We start from the raw sequence: 14,265 nt of genomic DNA on the forward strand, positions 1-14,265 counted from the left end.
CAAGAAGCCCCAGGCCCCTTTGTGCTAAACATTGTCCATATACATCACTTAAATATGCGGAGCTGTACTTAAATTTGGCCAGTTCAGCTTTGTCAGCTGGAAGAAGAGAGGGTGGGAGAATTGCACATCTTATCAACATATAGCTGTGCCTACTAGAACATGTCTCTGTAGATGTAAAACTTCTTTTTTTTTTTTTTTTTTTTTTCCTGATCTACCTTGTATCTTTGAGAAACATAAATACTAAACTGCTTTGAGGGGCTTGTTCTAGGATGGAATGTTTGCTGGCATATCTAGATCTGCAAGCTCTTTTTATTATGGACAAAGAACAACACAAGGCTACAGCATTACTGAAAGGGAATTTAAAGAATTATTTTTTCAGGAGAATGTTCTGGTGTAAGACTTTTTCTGGAACTTGCATAAAGGAAAACATATGAAATTTTTATGGCTACACCTAGATTCATGCCTAAGTTGAAAGTTTTGCTGTTTGTCCCGCGACCAAAAGCTATCAAGGATCCAGAAGGCAACTTAAGTGTTCACATGTGTGCTGATCTAGTGCTCCTGGACAATGCAATGAGACATCTTTTTCCTCTGGTCACAATCATCTTTTCCTCTGGTCTTCCACCATGTGAGAATTTTGGATCTGTAAAAACATTTCGGAGACCAACTGCAATGCAAATCAGGGTATGTCAAAATAAGTAAATAAATAGTAAGGCTATTATCATAAGCCTTCAAATACATTTTTATGTCAACTCTGAACAAAGTGATGTTTGAATAATTTTGCAGAGTCATCCCTTCTCCACCAAGTTTGGCGCTATATTGGACATGAGCTTTGGTTCTCATTTTTCTTTCAAAAACGTGCTTTTATTATGCTTTTAGTACCTAGCAAGGATGCTGAAACCAGGCTTTTTTAATAGTCACTTGAAATGAAAGCCAGCACCCCAGCACAGTCCAAGCACGGCCCCGTTGGTAAAGCTGTGAGCTGCGTGTCCTGCTGCTACCCACGGTGCCCACCAGCCATGCGGACTTCTCATCCAAGGAGAGGTCTGCTCCGCGCTGGCGTTTGTTCGAGCTGGCACAGCCGCTGCCTTTCAGGCGTGGGGAGGGAGAGGCTGTCAGGGGACTGTTGGTGGCAGATAAAAACCTGAATTCACAGCCAAGTTCTGAAGCGATCTCTTCCCGAGGTAAAGGCTTTTGTAGCTTTTTCACTTAACTTTGAGCGCTCCTGCCTTTCCTTTCTCATGGTTTAGCTTTGACTTTCTTCTCCTTATCTGTCACTAGAGAGTAATTGTCCCTTTCATAAGGACCTTGCTTTAACCTTGAACAGCAGTTCCTGTGGCAGCCGATGTGCATTATGAACTATATATACTGATGGAAGAGCGAGGTACAGTCCTAATGTCTTCCTTGATGTTTCCTTTTTTAATCTGTTTCAAGGAGCCCTTTCAGATGGGACATGAAAGCTTTCCCAATTATTATAAAACTCCTTGTGAAATGGGTTTTTTTGAAATACAGACTTATATTTAGAATAGTAGGGGAAAAAACAGTCTTAGCGGGCTGAAGCAGCAATATCCCAGCTGTTACCAGTTGCTGTTATCTGTCCTTTCATCTGGGTCTAAATGTGAAATGAGTATGTTGTTGTTAAATGCGTACAGAGCCTTTCATTCTGGGGGATACCCGTGTACATAACTCACTGGGGTTTTTTGTGATATGTTCTATCTTGCAGGTGGAAAGTAGACGTTTTTATGACAATACTCTGACAGGGAGTGCTGTAACAGGATTATATATTGGAGAGGGAGAACTCTCCTTTCAGGACATGGTTGAGGAGAGTCAAAGGAATAAAACTGGGGAGTTGTTCTGCAGCAGGTACCTTCTTGTGCTTGCACCCAGTGGCAGATGTGAGGTGGTTGTGGCAAGTGGATGCAAGTAGAAATTAAGAATTGCTTTGTGAATGGAGGGCACGGTGAGGGCTCCTAGGCTTTTTGCCTCTGCTGGACTTGTAGGAAAAGAAACCGGTGCAGAAACAGCTTTATTCAGCTCGCAGGAGGAAAGCTACAAACCTGCCAGACATGCAGAAAAAGGAAATGCAAAAGAAAGAGTAGCTGTGTAATTAAGAAATGCACATTCTCTAGCAGGATTAGGATGGGAACAGGAACAGACTTGCCAAGCTAAGGTAAAATCCTACTTCTGAAAAATGAAGGGGGAAAAAAAGCCTCTAATGAGGTTTGATAGAAGTATTGACAAGTGTTACCAAGAATCAGGAAAAATAACAGTTATATGGCCAAGCTGTGCAAGATGGCTGATGTTCACAAATCTTCGAAGATGAACTCAGCAGTGATTAATGGGAATAAAAACTTGAGCGAAAATTCTGGAGGGTACTTGAACTTGTTGTTGGCTCACTAGCATCTGTGATCCTTGCTGACAGTGTTTGTACAAGCATAACCTGGGCAGATGTGAGCCCAGTGATCGCTGCAAGTGCTGCCCTTGTAGGATCAAGCCCAGGGTAAGAAGTCCCAGCATGGAGCAGGTGTGTTATGTCTGCCCAGCATTGTACTAATGCAGTTGTTTGCTGTTTTGGTGAGGTATGGGCACAGTAAACTTTCTTCTGCCCAGAATATAACGTGTAGATGCTCCTGTCCATCTCCCACAGCCTGCAGGATATATGTAAAACTTCTGGAAAGGAAGTATGCAAGCAAAGAAAATTTATGAGCTAGCTCAGGGACATAAAGAAAAGCACTTTGAAAAGTGCACCTATGTTTGCGCAAAGGCAAGATGCAAAGAGGAGGAGATAAAATGCAATGAGAAAAGTCAGCAGACAAGAGAAACGCAGGGAGACAGAAAGCACTATGTTAAGACACAAGTGGTGACTCAGAGAATGAGATTTTACAGGTATGACTAGAGCAAAGCAGCAAAAATGATTTGTGAAGTGCAGAGCAGCACTGCTCCTGCAAACAGCAGTTGGCAGGGACGCGGTGATGAGCATATGGGGCTACAGAGACTTCCTCGACCTGATGTAAGAGAAGAAGAACTTGCAGCAAGCCAAATGAAAATCGAACGACAGGGTGATTGTAGTATGGTAAGGACAAAGTAAATGGCATACAGGGTGTTCTGGACATCAAGCATGCTGGGATTACAGGTCACGCAGAAAACACAGGACTAAACACAAGTGAAAGTAGAAACTTACCCATATTAAACTTTGGACAAATTGTTTTAATAATACCTATCCAAACAAAATGAATCCAAATAATTCATGGAATAGGGAAAATAGCATCATGGATTCATTAGTTCCTTTAGGCTGAAAGTTCCTTTAGTCATCTCCCATGGGATGCGATAGCTGTACTTGGTTACCAAAAATAAATGCAGAGGGAAGGAAGCAGCACAGGAAAACTGAGATACAGCCACTGCCTTCGGAGGGCACAGAGGTGAAGGTAGCAGCAGGGAATGGGGTTTTATGCAAGTTCTCCAAGGAACTGCAGGGCTTTCCCGTGAAAAGCCTTCTTGACCCAAGGCCAAAGGCTTAAAGAAAGAAGAGACTTCTACTCCTGATACTACCTTTTTTTTCCCCCTCTTTTCTTCCCTGAAGAAAGAGGACTGGTGAGTGATCTAAAATTAAAGGTGCGGTGTTGCAATTTTGGGGCATTATATCAGTTGTGAGAGATCAGACTGTGAATTAGAAAAAAAAAAGTCAATTCAGAGGCATTACTAGAAACCGCATTATTAGAAAACCCAGAAATAATCCTTGATAAGCCCATGAATATTTGCCAAGCAAAGGAAATTCCCCAGTGCATATGAAAACTTAAGAGACAGCAGGCAGTGCTCTGAGCATGGTAAAAAATTACCTGGGGTAGTACGTCCTGCAGAGCTAAAATGCTGATGCCCGGGTCGCTGCAATGCAAGCTAAGCAGCAGCCTGGTTCTGGGGGGAGAAAAGGAGGTAAAATCTGCAACAGATTGTGTCATTTTGCTGCAGGTGTGCAGCGTGGGCCGGGAGAGGAGGGCTGGCATGGAGGACTCCTTCGCAGGGGGAGCCGATGCCGCTGCAGTGGGAGATCATCAGCCTGAAAGGAAAATTGGGCTCTTGTGGAGTTGGATGCTGTGTGCAAGCTGGTGTGAAGCTAGCAATACTGAAAGAGATTCACAGTCAGGAGAAGGTAAATAGATGAAATTCAGGGTTAGAGTTGTACATTTATCCCTGCAGATGGAAGACGGGAATGAAGCACATCTAACAAATGGGGAAAGTTACAGTTTGTAGCATATGCTTGCTAGGATGCTGAAAGACTGTATGTCGCCTCCCGAATCGATGGGAGCAAAACGATTGCTGCATCTGGGGATGTCTGAGGAGAAAGAAGATTGCTCAGCAAGGCAGCAAAAAGTATTCAGAGAACCCAGTTTTGCTATAGTTTCCCCAGAGGCTGAAAGACGTGGTCGGAAGACTCCCTGCTCTGGGAAGTGAAGTGCTCAGAGCTGAGGGAGTATGTCCTGAGCACGGCGGGGCAAATACAGCGCTTCGATCTGTGCTTCCAGCCAGAAGAGTTTCTAATAGCTATATAATGATATATTTATAATTATTATAACAGATATATTGGATACATAAAAAGCCTCACTACCATTGGATTATCACTATAGGCATCCCTATATGTATACTACCATTAGCTTATGCCTGTATATGCACGGGCATGAGCCAATGATAGTTTTAGTCCAACATCTTTGATTTTTTTCCAAAATACATGCAATACAGTGAGGTGTCAGCACAGCATGTTAAAGGTGCTCACCAAAATGTCTGTCTGGGAGACAGGAGGGACAGAGAAACTGGCATGCTGAGCTATGTTGGGAATTGCTTGTCTAGCTTAACCTGTGCCATGGCCACCTGCAGAGCTCTGCTGTCCAAGTATGTCTATTGGGCACGAGGTATTAGTCCTGATAAAGAGCTTGAGAAACTGCAGAAGAGTTTGAGGAAAGTGCAGAAACCAAAGGCTGAAGGTAATCTGGTAAAAGCCAACTTTAGCGAGCATTTTCTGGTACCTTTCATTTCACAGAAGTGGGTGACTTGTGTTCCCCTATAGACTCTGATTGCGTATGATGAGCCAATATGCAGTGGTAGATAGAAAGGGTCGAGTGGCACTCGAGACGGATGAACGCAGCCCCTAGCAGCACAGGTGCCTTCTGATCCCGGCTTTAGGGCTGGCCATGCCCAGGCTGATAAGGCTTTGGGGTGAGGGTACATTTGCCCAGTTGCAGCACTAAAAGGGCAGGCACTGCTGTGGTCCTCTGCTATCAGTAAAGGCGCTATCATTGGTGCAAAGCAAGCTAAGCATCGATATGCTCAAGCAGAGAAAAAACATGGCCTGCTAACTGTGTGAAAGGCTTACTCTTAGCTAAACTGACCTTTTAAGTACAGGTACATACTTTTCATGGTCAACTTGGGTACTGGAATTACTGTCCAGCACTCCTTGGAGATACCATATCCTGCAGACGATGATGTGTCTGACACCAGCATTCCACAGCCTTCCACTCCAGGCACTGGGATGGTCACTGAGGGAGGACAGACACAAAGGTGTCTATGGCCAAATCCGAGCTCTGCCCACCTGGGCCTATGGCTGTACCTGCTCGCTGTCAGCAATACAAACCCTGGAAACACCTAGAGCCTTGCCCCGGTTTGCTTCCAGTTGGGGCTGCAGCTCTGGAAAGGTTGCTTCCATGAAAGTCTTTGACATGGGGAAAATCTACCAGAAGTACTAAGCAATGGGGGGGTGGAGGGAATACGCCCTGAGGAGCAGAGGAAGGCAGCTGCCTTTCATTTCTGTGCTGCACTGGCTGGATTGCGTCTAGGACCTGCGCCAGCTTGAGAGCAGTTTGCTAGGACTGTCTGAGAGGTATCGCTATCTATACCCTTAGTTCCCCACTAGTAAATTTTCCCTGCAGCATTAATACAAGTTACTTGCATTTGAATCTTTTCTGTTTCTTTTATTTAGCCTGATTTGAGTTGCCAAGCAGCTTATTACACTTTGAGCACAGAGCGGCTGTGCAAGCTGCTGAGCGAGGGGACCCCAATCGGTGCTTCCAGCCAGCGCGGGGATCGCAGGCACCAGCCGCAGGTGAGTGTGGATTTGTGAAATGGCTTTGTCAAACCCACAATCATGTCCTGGTCACCAGCGGACTGCCATCTGCTGGGACGATTCTCTAGTGAGCTGCTGCATGGTCAAGCCCAGAGCTACATCACTTTGGTGTTCGGGGAATTTTGCCTCTAGCTTCAGTCAGCATTTACGAGTCCTGTTAAACCTGAATAACCACAATCCGGGGCTCTTGCTTCAAAAACATCAGGTGAAAACGATGGTTCCCAAAGCTTTAGTGAAGTCAATTTGTCTCTTCAGAATATTGCTTATGCACCAGGAATTTTTTTTTGCTTTAAGAAATGGATGGATTTATGGATTATAGTTGTCAGTGTTAGTGTCCGCTCTTAATTCTTTATACTTTCACATGCTTTCCACTGCAGATACTGAAAAGCTTGTGTGAAGGGTGTATTTACACATGTTCACTCCCAGGACTTTTGCAGGGAGGTTTCAGTATGCAGAGTTCCCTGTCCTCTCTCGCACCGTCAGCCAGTGACTGCTAGGTCACATCTGCATTAAAAGTCACATTTGTTTAGCTAAAGTTAAACTTTGAAATCTATTTAATTACACTGGTGTAAAACTGTTTGTGGGTGCTCTGAGTGTTTTAATTGAAATCTGCATTGCATTGGTTTTTCTTTTGGAAAGCTGAATCTGTTTAAGAGTATCCACATGGGTTTGCAACTGGTTTCAATAAACAGAATTAAAACCAGGTTTTGCTTAAATCGCTGCAAGTTTTAATGCAAACAGGGCCTTGGCAAAACTGAAAATCTCCTTGATTCTTTGGGAGTGTTTCTCTCCCCTGTGACACTTTTTTCATGTGTTCAAATGTGCTGTGAACCAGTCTGCAGGTTCTCCAGTATCCAATCTTTTCCTGAAACAAGCAACCTACTTGGAGTTTAGCAGCCTCTCTCCTGCCCCTGACTGGCTCTTGCGCTTCCAATCAGGCACAGAGGAAACATTTAAACACGCAGCCCCTCTGCTTTGCCTCTCTGGCTCTGCTCAGAGCAGGAATCAGCCATGCAACTCAGCCCAGGTAAGGCCACACTTCACGGTCCCCATTGCGGCGATGTTACGTTTAACAGATTTTCCCCTCGAAGTGCCTCCATTTACTCTTTGCCTCCTCACCGCACAAAGAGGGGGAGAGAGTGAAACCCTCCTGTGCCCCGGGAAGGCAGAGGCATGGTGAGAGCAACTTGCACACAGCTGCTGCTTTGCCCTGGTACAGCTGACACCAGCAGCTTTCCCCGGCTGAGAGCCGAGGGCTGGGATGGGAGAGGCTGGTGGGTGGGATAGGAAGGCTGTCAGGGGCTGTTGAACCAGCCCAGGTCCTCGTCCCGCTTCTGCACAAGACTGGTGTCGATGCTTGGGGCGTGCAGCAGCCCTCCAGCTCGCTCTTGTGCAACTGGACGCTGTTCTTGCTGGGCAGTGTAAATGGCAGTGTATAATGCAGCATCAGGCTTGCCACCGATGAACAGAACTGTTGCAGAAAATCCAGGAGGGCATGCACCTCCTAAAAACCTCCTCTCTACCTTTTTCACATGCTGTTAAACTATTCTCATGCCTCAGTGTAATTTTCTGGCTGTTCCCCATGCCCATGAATTACCCAACATGGCATGCTGGATCCTTAGCTGCAGGACAGTTTTTCCAGTTGTTTGTTTTGAAAGCTCTTAAGAGCAATGTACTATCAGCTGAGGTTTCTAATTAACTCTGAATAGCTAGTCTGCTGCCACTCAAGTATAATTCTCATTAGCATCTCAGCTAACAAGCTTCAGTGTTTGCCCTCCTAATTAGCTTCTAGTTAGAAGTCTTTCCCTATCCTAAGATGTGCTGTTGTTAATTGCAGTTCCAATTGCTTTTACAGCAAACTCCTGAGAGACTGCTAAAACTGCTGGTTTATATAGCCTGATAGAGATCAATATCTGGGATACTTACAACTGTGGGTTCTTTATTCTCCTGTAAGTGTGTGTCTATACGGCATGCTTATGCAAAGAGGAGGGGGGACAGAGCTGCAGCTTTTAAAATAAATGAAGAAATATTTTGCTTTTTAGACAGGTGGTATGATCTCGGAGTGAGTCTGCTTAAAGCAAAGTACAACTTTCACAGCAATGCTGTGTGAACTGCTTTCCAGGGTTGGTTTTTTTTTTCCATGCAGCTGTCCATACAACGTCTGATTTTCTATGCCCACGGGTTTCCAAGCGTTCGTGAGTGCCCCGCAAAGTGCCCTATTGATGCTGAGTTGAAAAAGCAAGCGTATTTGTCTGTTGCCCGGACAGAGCATGTGTCAGGTTAGCTATTCCTTCTAGGCTGCTAGCTCAGGATGGTATTTCTGTGGAATGCTCTTAGCACGGTTTAATGTATGCCTGCGAGTTGGATTAACCCCTTAGTCCCTACAGCTTGGGAGTACTTATAGCACATTTAGTATTAGTGGGCTCAAGCAGCTGTGCCTGTAGAACAGGCTAATTGATTCCGCAGAGCAGGGTGTATGCTTGTGCGAGTTTTCACTAGAGCAGAATGAAGCATGCAGATGGAGAAAGGTAAGTCTTACAAGTTTCACAAAATACTTTAAGTTGTCAAGTGCTCGTCCCATGGAAGTTAATCTGTTCTGTGCAGACCTTCCCATCATACATTTACTTCTCAAAGACTGCAAAAATATTGCTCAGCTTGTGAAGCCTTACTAGTGAACTTTTCACTCCAGACATGCCCAGAGCCTTCCTGTTACCACTTTCTAAACTGAAACCCCATTTTTGCTGAGGGTTCTAAAATTGTTTTAATTAATCAGATCGCATGCATCCTACTGCTCTGGGTAGGATATGAAGAGGGCAGCACTGAAACAGAATACTGAATTTTATTGTAGGATACCTTGGTAACTGATCCTGCTTCTCTTTTTCTAAATTGAGTGGTAAGGTCTTGATGTTACCAATACAAATGAACTTAGAAGATAAAGATGAGTCTTTTTTATTTGTCTTAGGAAAACTACTATAATCCTGCAATGCTTTATCATGCTACGACTGAAGGCTCTGGTTGTAGAGGACCCATGCACCTGAGCAGAATCCCCTTAAAGCACCATACAGATGGTGCCAAATCAGATCCAATTGTAGCATCAGGCTTTTAGAAAGGGAGCAATTCTGGTAATGAATACGCTTTGGTTCATAACCCATTGAAAAATGGAATTTAAATATGGCCTGCTCACACTAATAGCAATAGATGTAATTAGTCATAGATCTTTCAAATCTGATTGCTTTAGAAAATTGCGTAAGCACTTCGATGGACCTAAGGTAACTGGGCAAGTTAAAAGGGTGGGAGTATGTTTACACAATGTCGCATATATTTCTGGTTTTGTTCATACAAGATTTAATCTTTTAGTCATAAATTATTAGCATTTTTTAGCTGTAAAAAAAAATAATCAGAACTTAGAACACAACCCTTGACGAGAAGCTGATTTTCTTGATTTGACTACATATATCCAATTAATGTGTTGGAAAATAGGAGTAATGATGGTGAGCAAATCTCAGTGTTTGAATCTATTTCAGTTACATATCAAAGAGGCATATTTAAATGAACTGTTTAACCTGCAAAACTGGATTCCAAATCACAAATATGCCATTTACTGTGCTGTACTTTAGTTACAGATGGCAGTGTAACGTGAACCACACTCAAATGATAAAACTTTTTTTAGAAGCTTTAACATAAAACTGGAGTTCAGGTTTGGGGAAAGAAAAAAAAAAAAAGATTTCAAGTGAGGGATCTGTAGTGTCAGTATTAAATACAAGTTAAGGCCGGGAATTAATCAAAGGTAGCAGAAAGAAGAATTCAGAACAAAGGGTTCTGATGGTAAAACAGAGAAAGACACAAAGCACTTAAGTGAAAGTCCAGCTCCCGAGGGACTTTGGCCTCAGGGGAAAAAAACCCCAAACCCCAAAATAACCCTCTCAGATCAAAATTGTGCAGATGCTACCAACGTGTTAGTGTGAGCCATCAGATGTGAATTTGCATGTCCTACAATGCAAGGGAGGTGTGGATTATTTTCTCCATTTGCGATAATAATATATTTCCTTCTTCTTAGAAGGTTCAATCTGAGGACTTCAGTGCTCTTCGTGTCTGGGGGGAAAACCTCCAAAGACCGGAGCTTGGGCTGTAACAATTATACTGCCCTTGCAAATTGTTGAATAGATAAAGCTAAGTATGGAGGGCTTCTCATGATCTCTGTCCTCTTTAACATGGTTTGCCCTAAGTATTTTTGTCATCAAACCAGTTTATATAGTGCTGGCTTACTGCCAAATTTGTCACATAAAGTATTTTTCTTGATGTGATTGTAAGCTAAATTGGTGTCGTGATCTTTTTGTTAAGGCAAGCAATAAATTATGTTCCGGGATAGAAAAATGGTGATAAAGTACCATCTATGCTGACAGCGTAGAAAGCATAATGTTGAAATAACTCATAAACATAGTGACTGAGCAGGTTTCTCTATAGATCAGGTAGAGCCTTGACTCCATCTGGTTCAGTAAATGTTCCTGAGGTTTCTGAATCTGAAAATGGAGAGGAGCTCATAACCCTAATTCTTTCTTCTAATAAGACTATGATACAGGCCATTTCTTACAGCAGAACAGCCTTTCTGCATAGATTGTTAGAGAGGGCATCCCCTTAATTATTTATACTACACATACCAGGTGTGCTGATTATGAAATTTCCCTTGAGGCTCCAGAAGGAAATGAAATCCTAATAAATGCATGAGATAGTGGAACAATGCTAGAATCTCCTGGATGAAAATCAGTCATCTGTGTCAGTGATCCTCCTTACAGTGGTTTTTAGAAAGCATTACAGAAGCTGATCTTCTTAGACTTGTCATCCAAACTATGCTGGAGGTGTGAAGAAACTGCCCTTCCAGGGAACTTCAGTGCTCTTGTGGGAAACAAAGAATAAGGCGAGGGGAACACATTTCTTATCTGGGAGAGATGTAGAGGTGGCAGTGTTGATATTGGTGTTGACTGTGTTCATAATTAGTATTATTGCACAGGGATGACTGAAATGTGGTCCTGAAACCATCTGGAAAATTCTCTTTATCAAAATGCTGGCTGAGAAAATCTGAGGACTCTATTTTGGAAATATGGGCTCTTCTTGTCTTGGCAAATGGAGCAACTTCATTTGGAGGAGAGACTTGTATTTGTTTGAGATGCTTGTTATCAAGAGAGTATTCAGTGAAGTACAAGGGAAGAAAGGGCCTTTCTCTGCAGAAGTAAATGGAGAAATACCAGTGACACTAAACATAGGATCAGAAAAGAAGGAGAAAGACCTTGATGTGAGAGACAACAGGGAAAGCAATGTATGGATGTGAAACAACTTAATGTCATAGGAAAAAGACAACACTGGTTTTAACCCAGAGCAATGTGCAATGACCCGGACAAACTCAGTTTTCTTGTCCCTGTGCAAACAAAAAAAAATCTCAATGAGGTGGAATACATAAATATAAGAATGATTCTTACAATTTTTTGGTTCAAAGGAACTGCTAAAAGGGTAAGATACTTGCAGAGAACATGCAGCTGGTGAGAAGACCTTATAATATGAGCTCAAGGAAGTGTGTACCTCTCTTCTATCAAAAGGCTTGAGCAGAACTCTGAAAAGCTGGTATTGTTCAATGGAAGAGCAGAGAGATGTTAGAAGTAAAAAGACATCTTTCAGAAAGTGGAGGTCATGTTTGAACAGAGAAAATAGAAAAGAGCATACATTCAAGTTAAATAAGGCAAGTTAAACAAGGCAGGTAAAATCAATTTTGAGGAACAACTTGCTAAACTCACAGAAACAATGAGAAAACCCCTTCAAACACATGAAGAGTAGGAAGCCTGTCCATCAGCAGGCTTGATAGGCGATTGCAGTGTAATAAGAACACTCAAAGTTACATAGGACTGTTACAGAAAGGCTAAATAAATCTTTGCTTTGCTGTTCATTATAAAGGATCTCAGGGAGCTTTCTCTTCTGGAGCATTTTGGTATCTGAAAGAGTGTAAAGAGCAGTTATAAATTGAAGTGTCAGCAGAACAGATTTAGAACAATGGGATAAAATGCATAATGCTATTGATAAAAATAGGTGGTAGCAGTGGTAGCCACCCAGGAGTCCCAAATGTTGAGTGGTCGAATTAATGGTTTTGTTTGATGTGAATTAAATAACTGCTGTGGCAAGTGAAGGTGGCAAATGTAACTGATGTTTAAAAGGCTATGTACACTGGTAAATCTAGTCTTCCTTGGGCAAATTTATGGAAACTAAAATGAAGACTTGAATTCATAGAGTAAATATGATATATCGGGTAAATGTCAGAAGGGATTTTGTAGAAGGAAGCTGTCACAAATCTGTGTGCTTTGAAGCCTAGCGGCCCATGGGTAGAGGTGATTCAGTTGATAAGGTATAGCTGGACTTCTAAGGTCTCTTACTAATGGTCATCAAAACCTCTAAATTATCAAGAAATAAAAGGGAAAGCGCTCCTGTAGTTTTGAACTGGCTCTATGGCTAATTAGTTAAAGGTAGTAACACAGAGGGTAGGAACTGAATCATCAGTTTTCCTATTGCAGGAAAGTCACCAGGCTACAGGAGTCTCTGTTGGTATCTCTGCTGTTAAATTATCTACTAAAGTTTTAGGAAAAAAGGAGAGATTACAAACTTTACATATAAGAAATTTTCAAAGTAGTCAAAATTAAAACTGGCTGAGAATATTCTTCTCTGTTTTCTCACCCAGTCTAGACAACTGCAAAGTAATGCATAAGGGAAAAGAGCCATACCGATGCATCCACAGAGATGTAACCATTCAGGAAAAATATCTTGGTGTAATTTTGAATAGTTTTTGGAAAATAACAGCTCAGTCCTTGGTAGTGCTCAAGAAGATAAATAGGATGTTAAAGACTTTACAGACATTTAAAAAAAAAAATTTGTTTTGTGTGTAAATCTGCAATGTGCCCAAGTGTCCCACAGTGTGATAACTGTGTCTTGAATACAGTAGAAGTAGCAATGGTACACAGAAAAGCTGCCATAATGATAATACATACAGAATGGTTTCTATGCCAAGAGAACTTAAGCATAGGCTTGGAAAGGACCCCTGGGATCACCATGTTCAGTTCTCTACTACTGCTGGCACCATGGCATACAGCTGCTTCATGTAGTTCTCAAATGCTGCCAGAGACTTGTCTGGTCTCTGATTTGAATGCATTACGCTTGTTCTGCTCTGCTTACATCGCAGTAGATAGCTGTCCTACTCTTGTTCATTCCGCCTTTTCCCCCTGTTCAGCAGTGTCATTCGTGCTGAAAACTGAGCTAAATTCTAAAACTGGTAAGACTGCACCGTGTATTGGCATGTGGTATAATTAATTTTGGGGTATTTAATGAAATAATGTGATATTGCAAACAGGATTGGCCAGCATTGCTCTCCAAATGACAAAAGCAATGTTAAACTTTGTAATGTTCCCACACCATTGCAAATACTGAAAAAAATGGCCATAGCAAGTCAGTGGAGACCCAACTGTATGGTATTTCTTCTATAGCCAACAGGTGCTTGGCTGGAAGGACCATAAGCTGTGTTTGTGTCCTTATGCTCAGACTTATAAAAATGTAGGATCCTCTCTTCTTTTATTTCTTAAAATAATAATAAAAAAAATCCTCCAAGGAATTTAATCTCTGTACAACTATGTACTTTTTCCTAACACAAGTCTCCCGAACACTTTCTGATGCTCTGGATACAGGATATCAAATTGCACCTGCAGGTGTCTTCAGAGCTGTGGGAGTCCAGCGAGGAGGTTGTATTCCTTGGCAGAGATCTTTAAATTATCACCTTGTTAAGGTGAGTGAGAAATTCTGTCTAAAAATCACCGGCGTGGAATGATGCAGAATTTTAGCTGTAACTTATTTTGTGGGAGGAGGTTTAGGGGCACTTGCTGTTCACTTTTAATGCTGTTGGATAAACTAATGACTGTGTCACTGAGATGAGTCTGAAATCTAAATCAAAAATTTGTGTCTGACTTTATCTATGAATGGGCCTGAAACAAATTCTGCTGCTCTTACACATATCTACCTACAAAATTATCTTGACAAATGTCTAAAATGAATTGCAAGTATTTCCACTTACTCAGCCTACTCATCTACCCCTATTTAGAGGGATGCCTCCTCTAAATACCTCCTGTTTT

At 42.3% G+C, this 14,265-nt stretch overlaps 1 protein-coding gene across 3 annotated transcripts in view; it reads left to right on the top strand.

The window, feature by feature from the left end:
• Window positions 1-1,294: 1,294 nt before the first annotated feature.
• MSANTD1 (Myb/SANT DNA binding domain containing 1) overlaps window positions 1,295-14,265 on the top strand; it is a 49,433-nt gene continuing 36,462 nt past the window's right edge. Inside the window, exons 1-4 of one of the 3 annotated variants that reach the window (XM_072862246.1) lie at window positions 1,305-1,381; window positions 3,964-4,144; window positions 5,966-6,088; window positions 6,945-7,136. In XM_072862246.1, coding sequence (XP_072718347.1) covers window positions 7,121-7,136 — 16 coding nt within the window. In that variant the 5' untranslated portion in view covers window positions 1,305-1,381; window positions 3,964-4,144; window positions 5,966-6,088; window positions 6,945-7,120. Of the gene's footprint in view, window positions 1,382-3,963; window positions 4,145-5,965; window positions 6,089-6,944; window positions 7,137-14,265 lie in introns of all 3 variants that reach the window. The other 2 variants (XM_072862247.1, XM_072862251.1) reach the window with 2 other exon arrangements.

This window comes from Ciconia boyciana, chromosome 5 (genome assembly GCF_034638445.1).
Source record: "Ciconia boyciana chromosome 5, ASM3463844v1, whole genome shotgun sequence".
Classification (NCBI taxonomy): Eukaryota; Metazoa; Chordata; class Aves; order Ciconiiformes; family Ciconiidae; genus Ciconia; species Ciconia boyciana.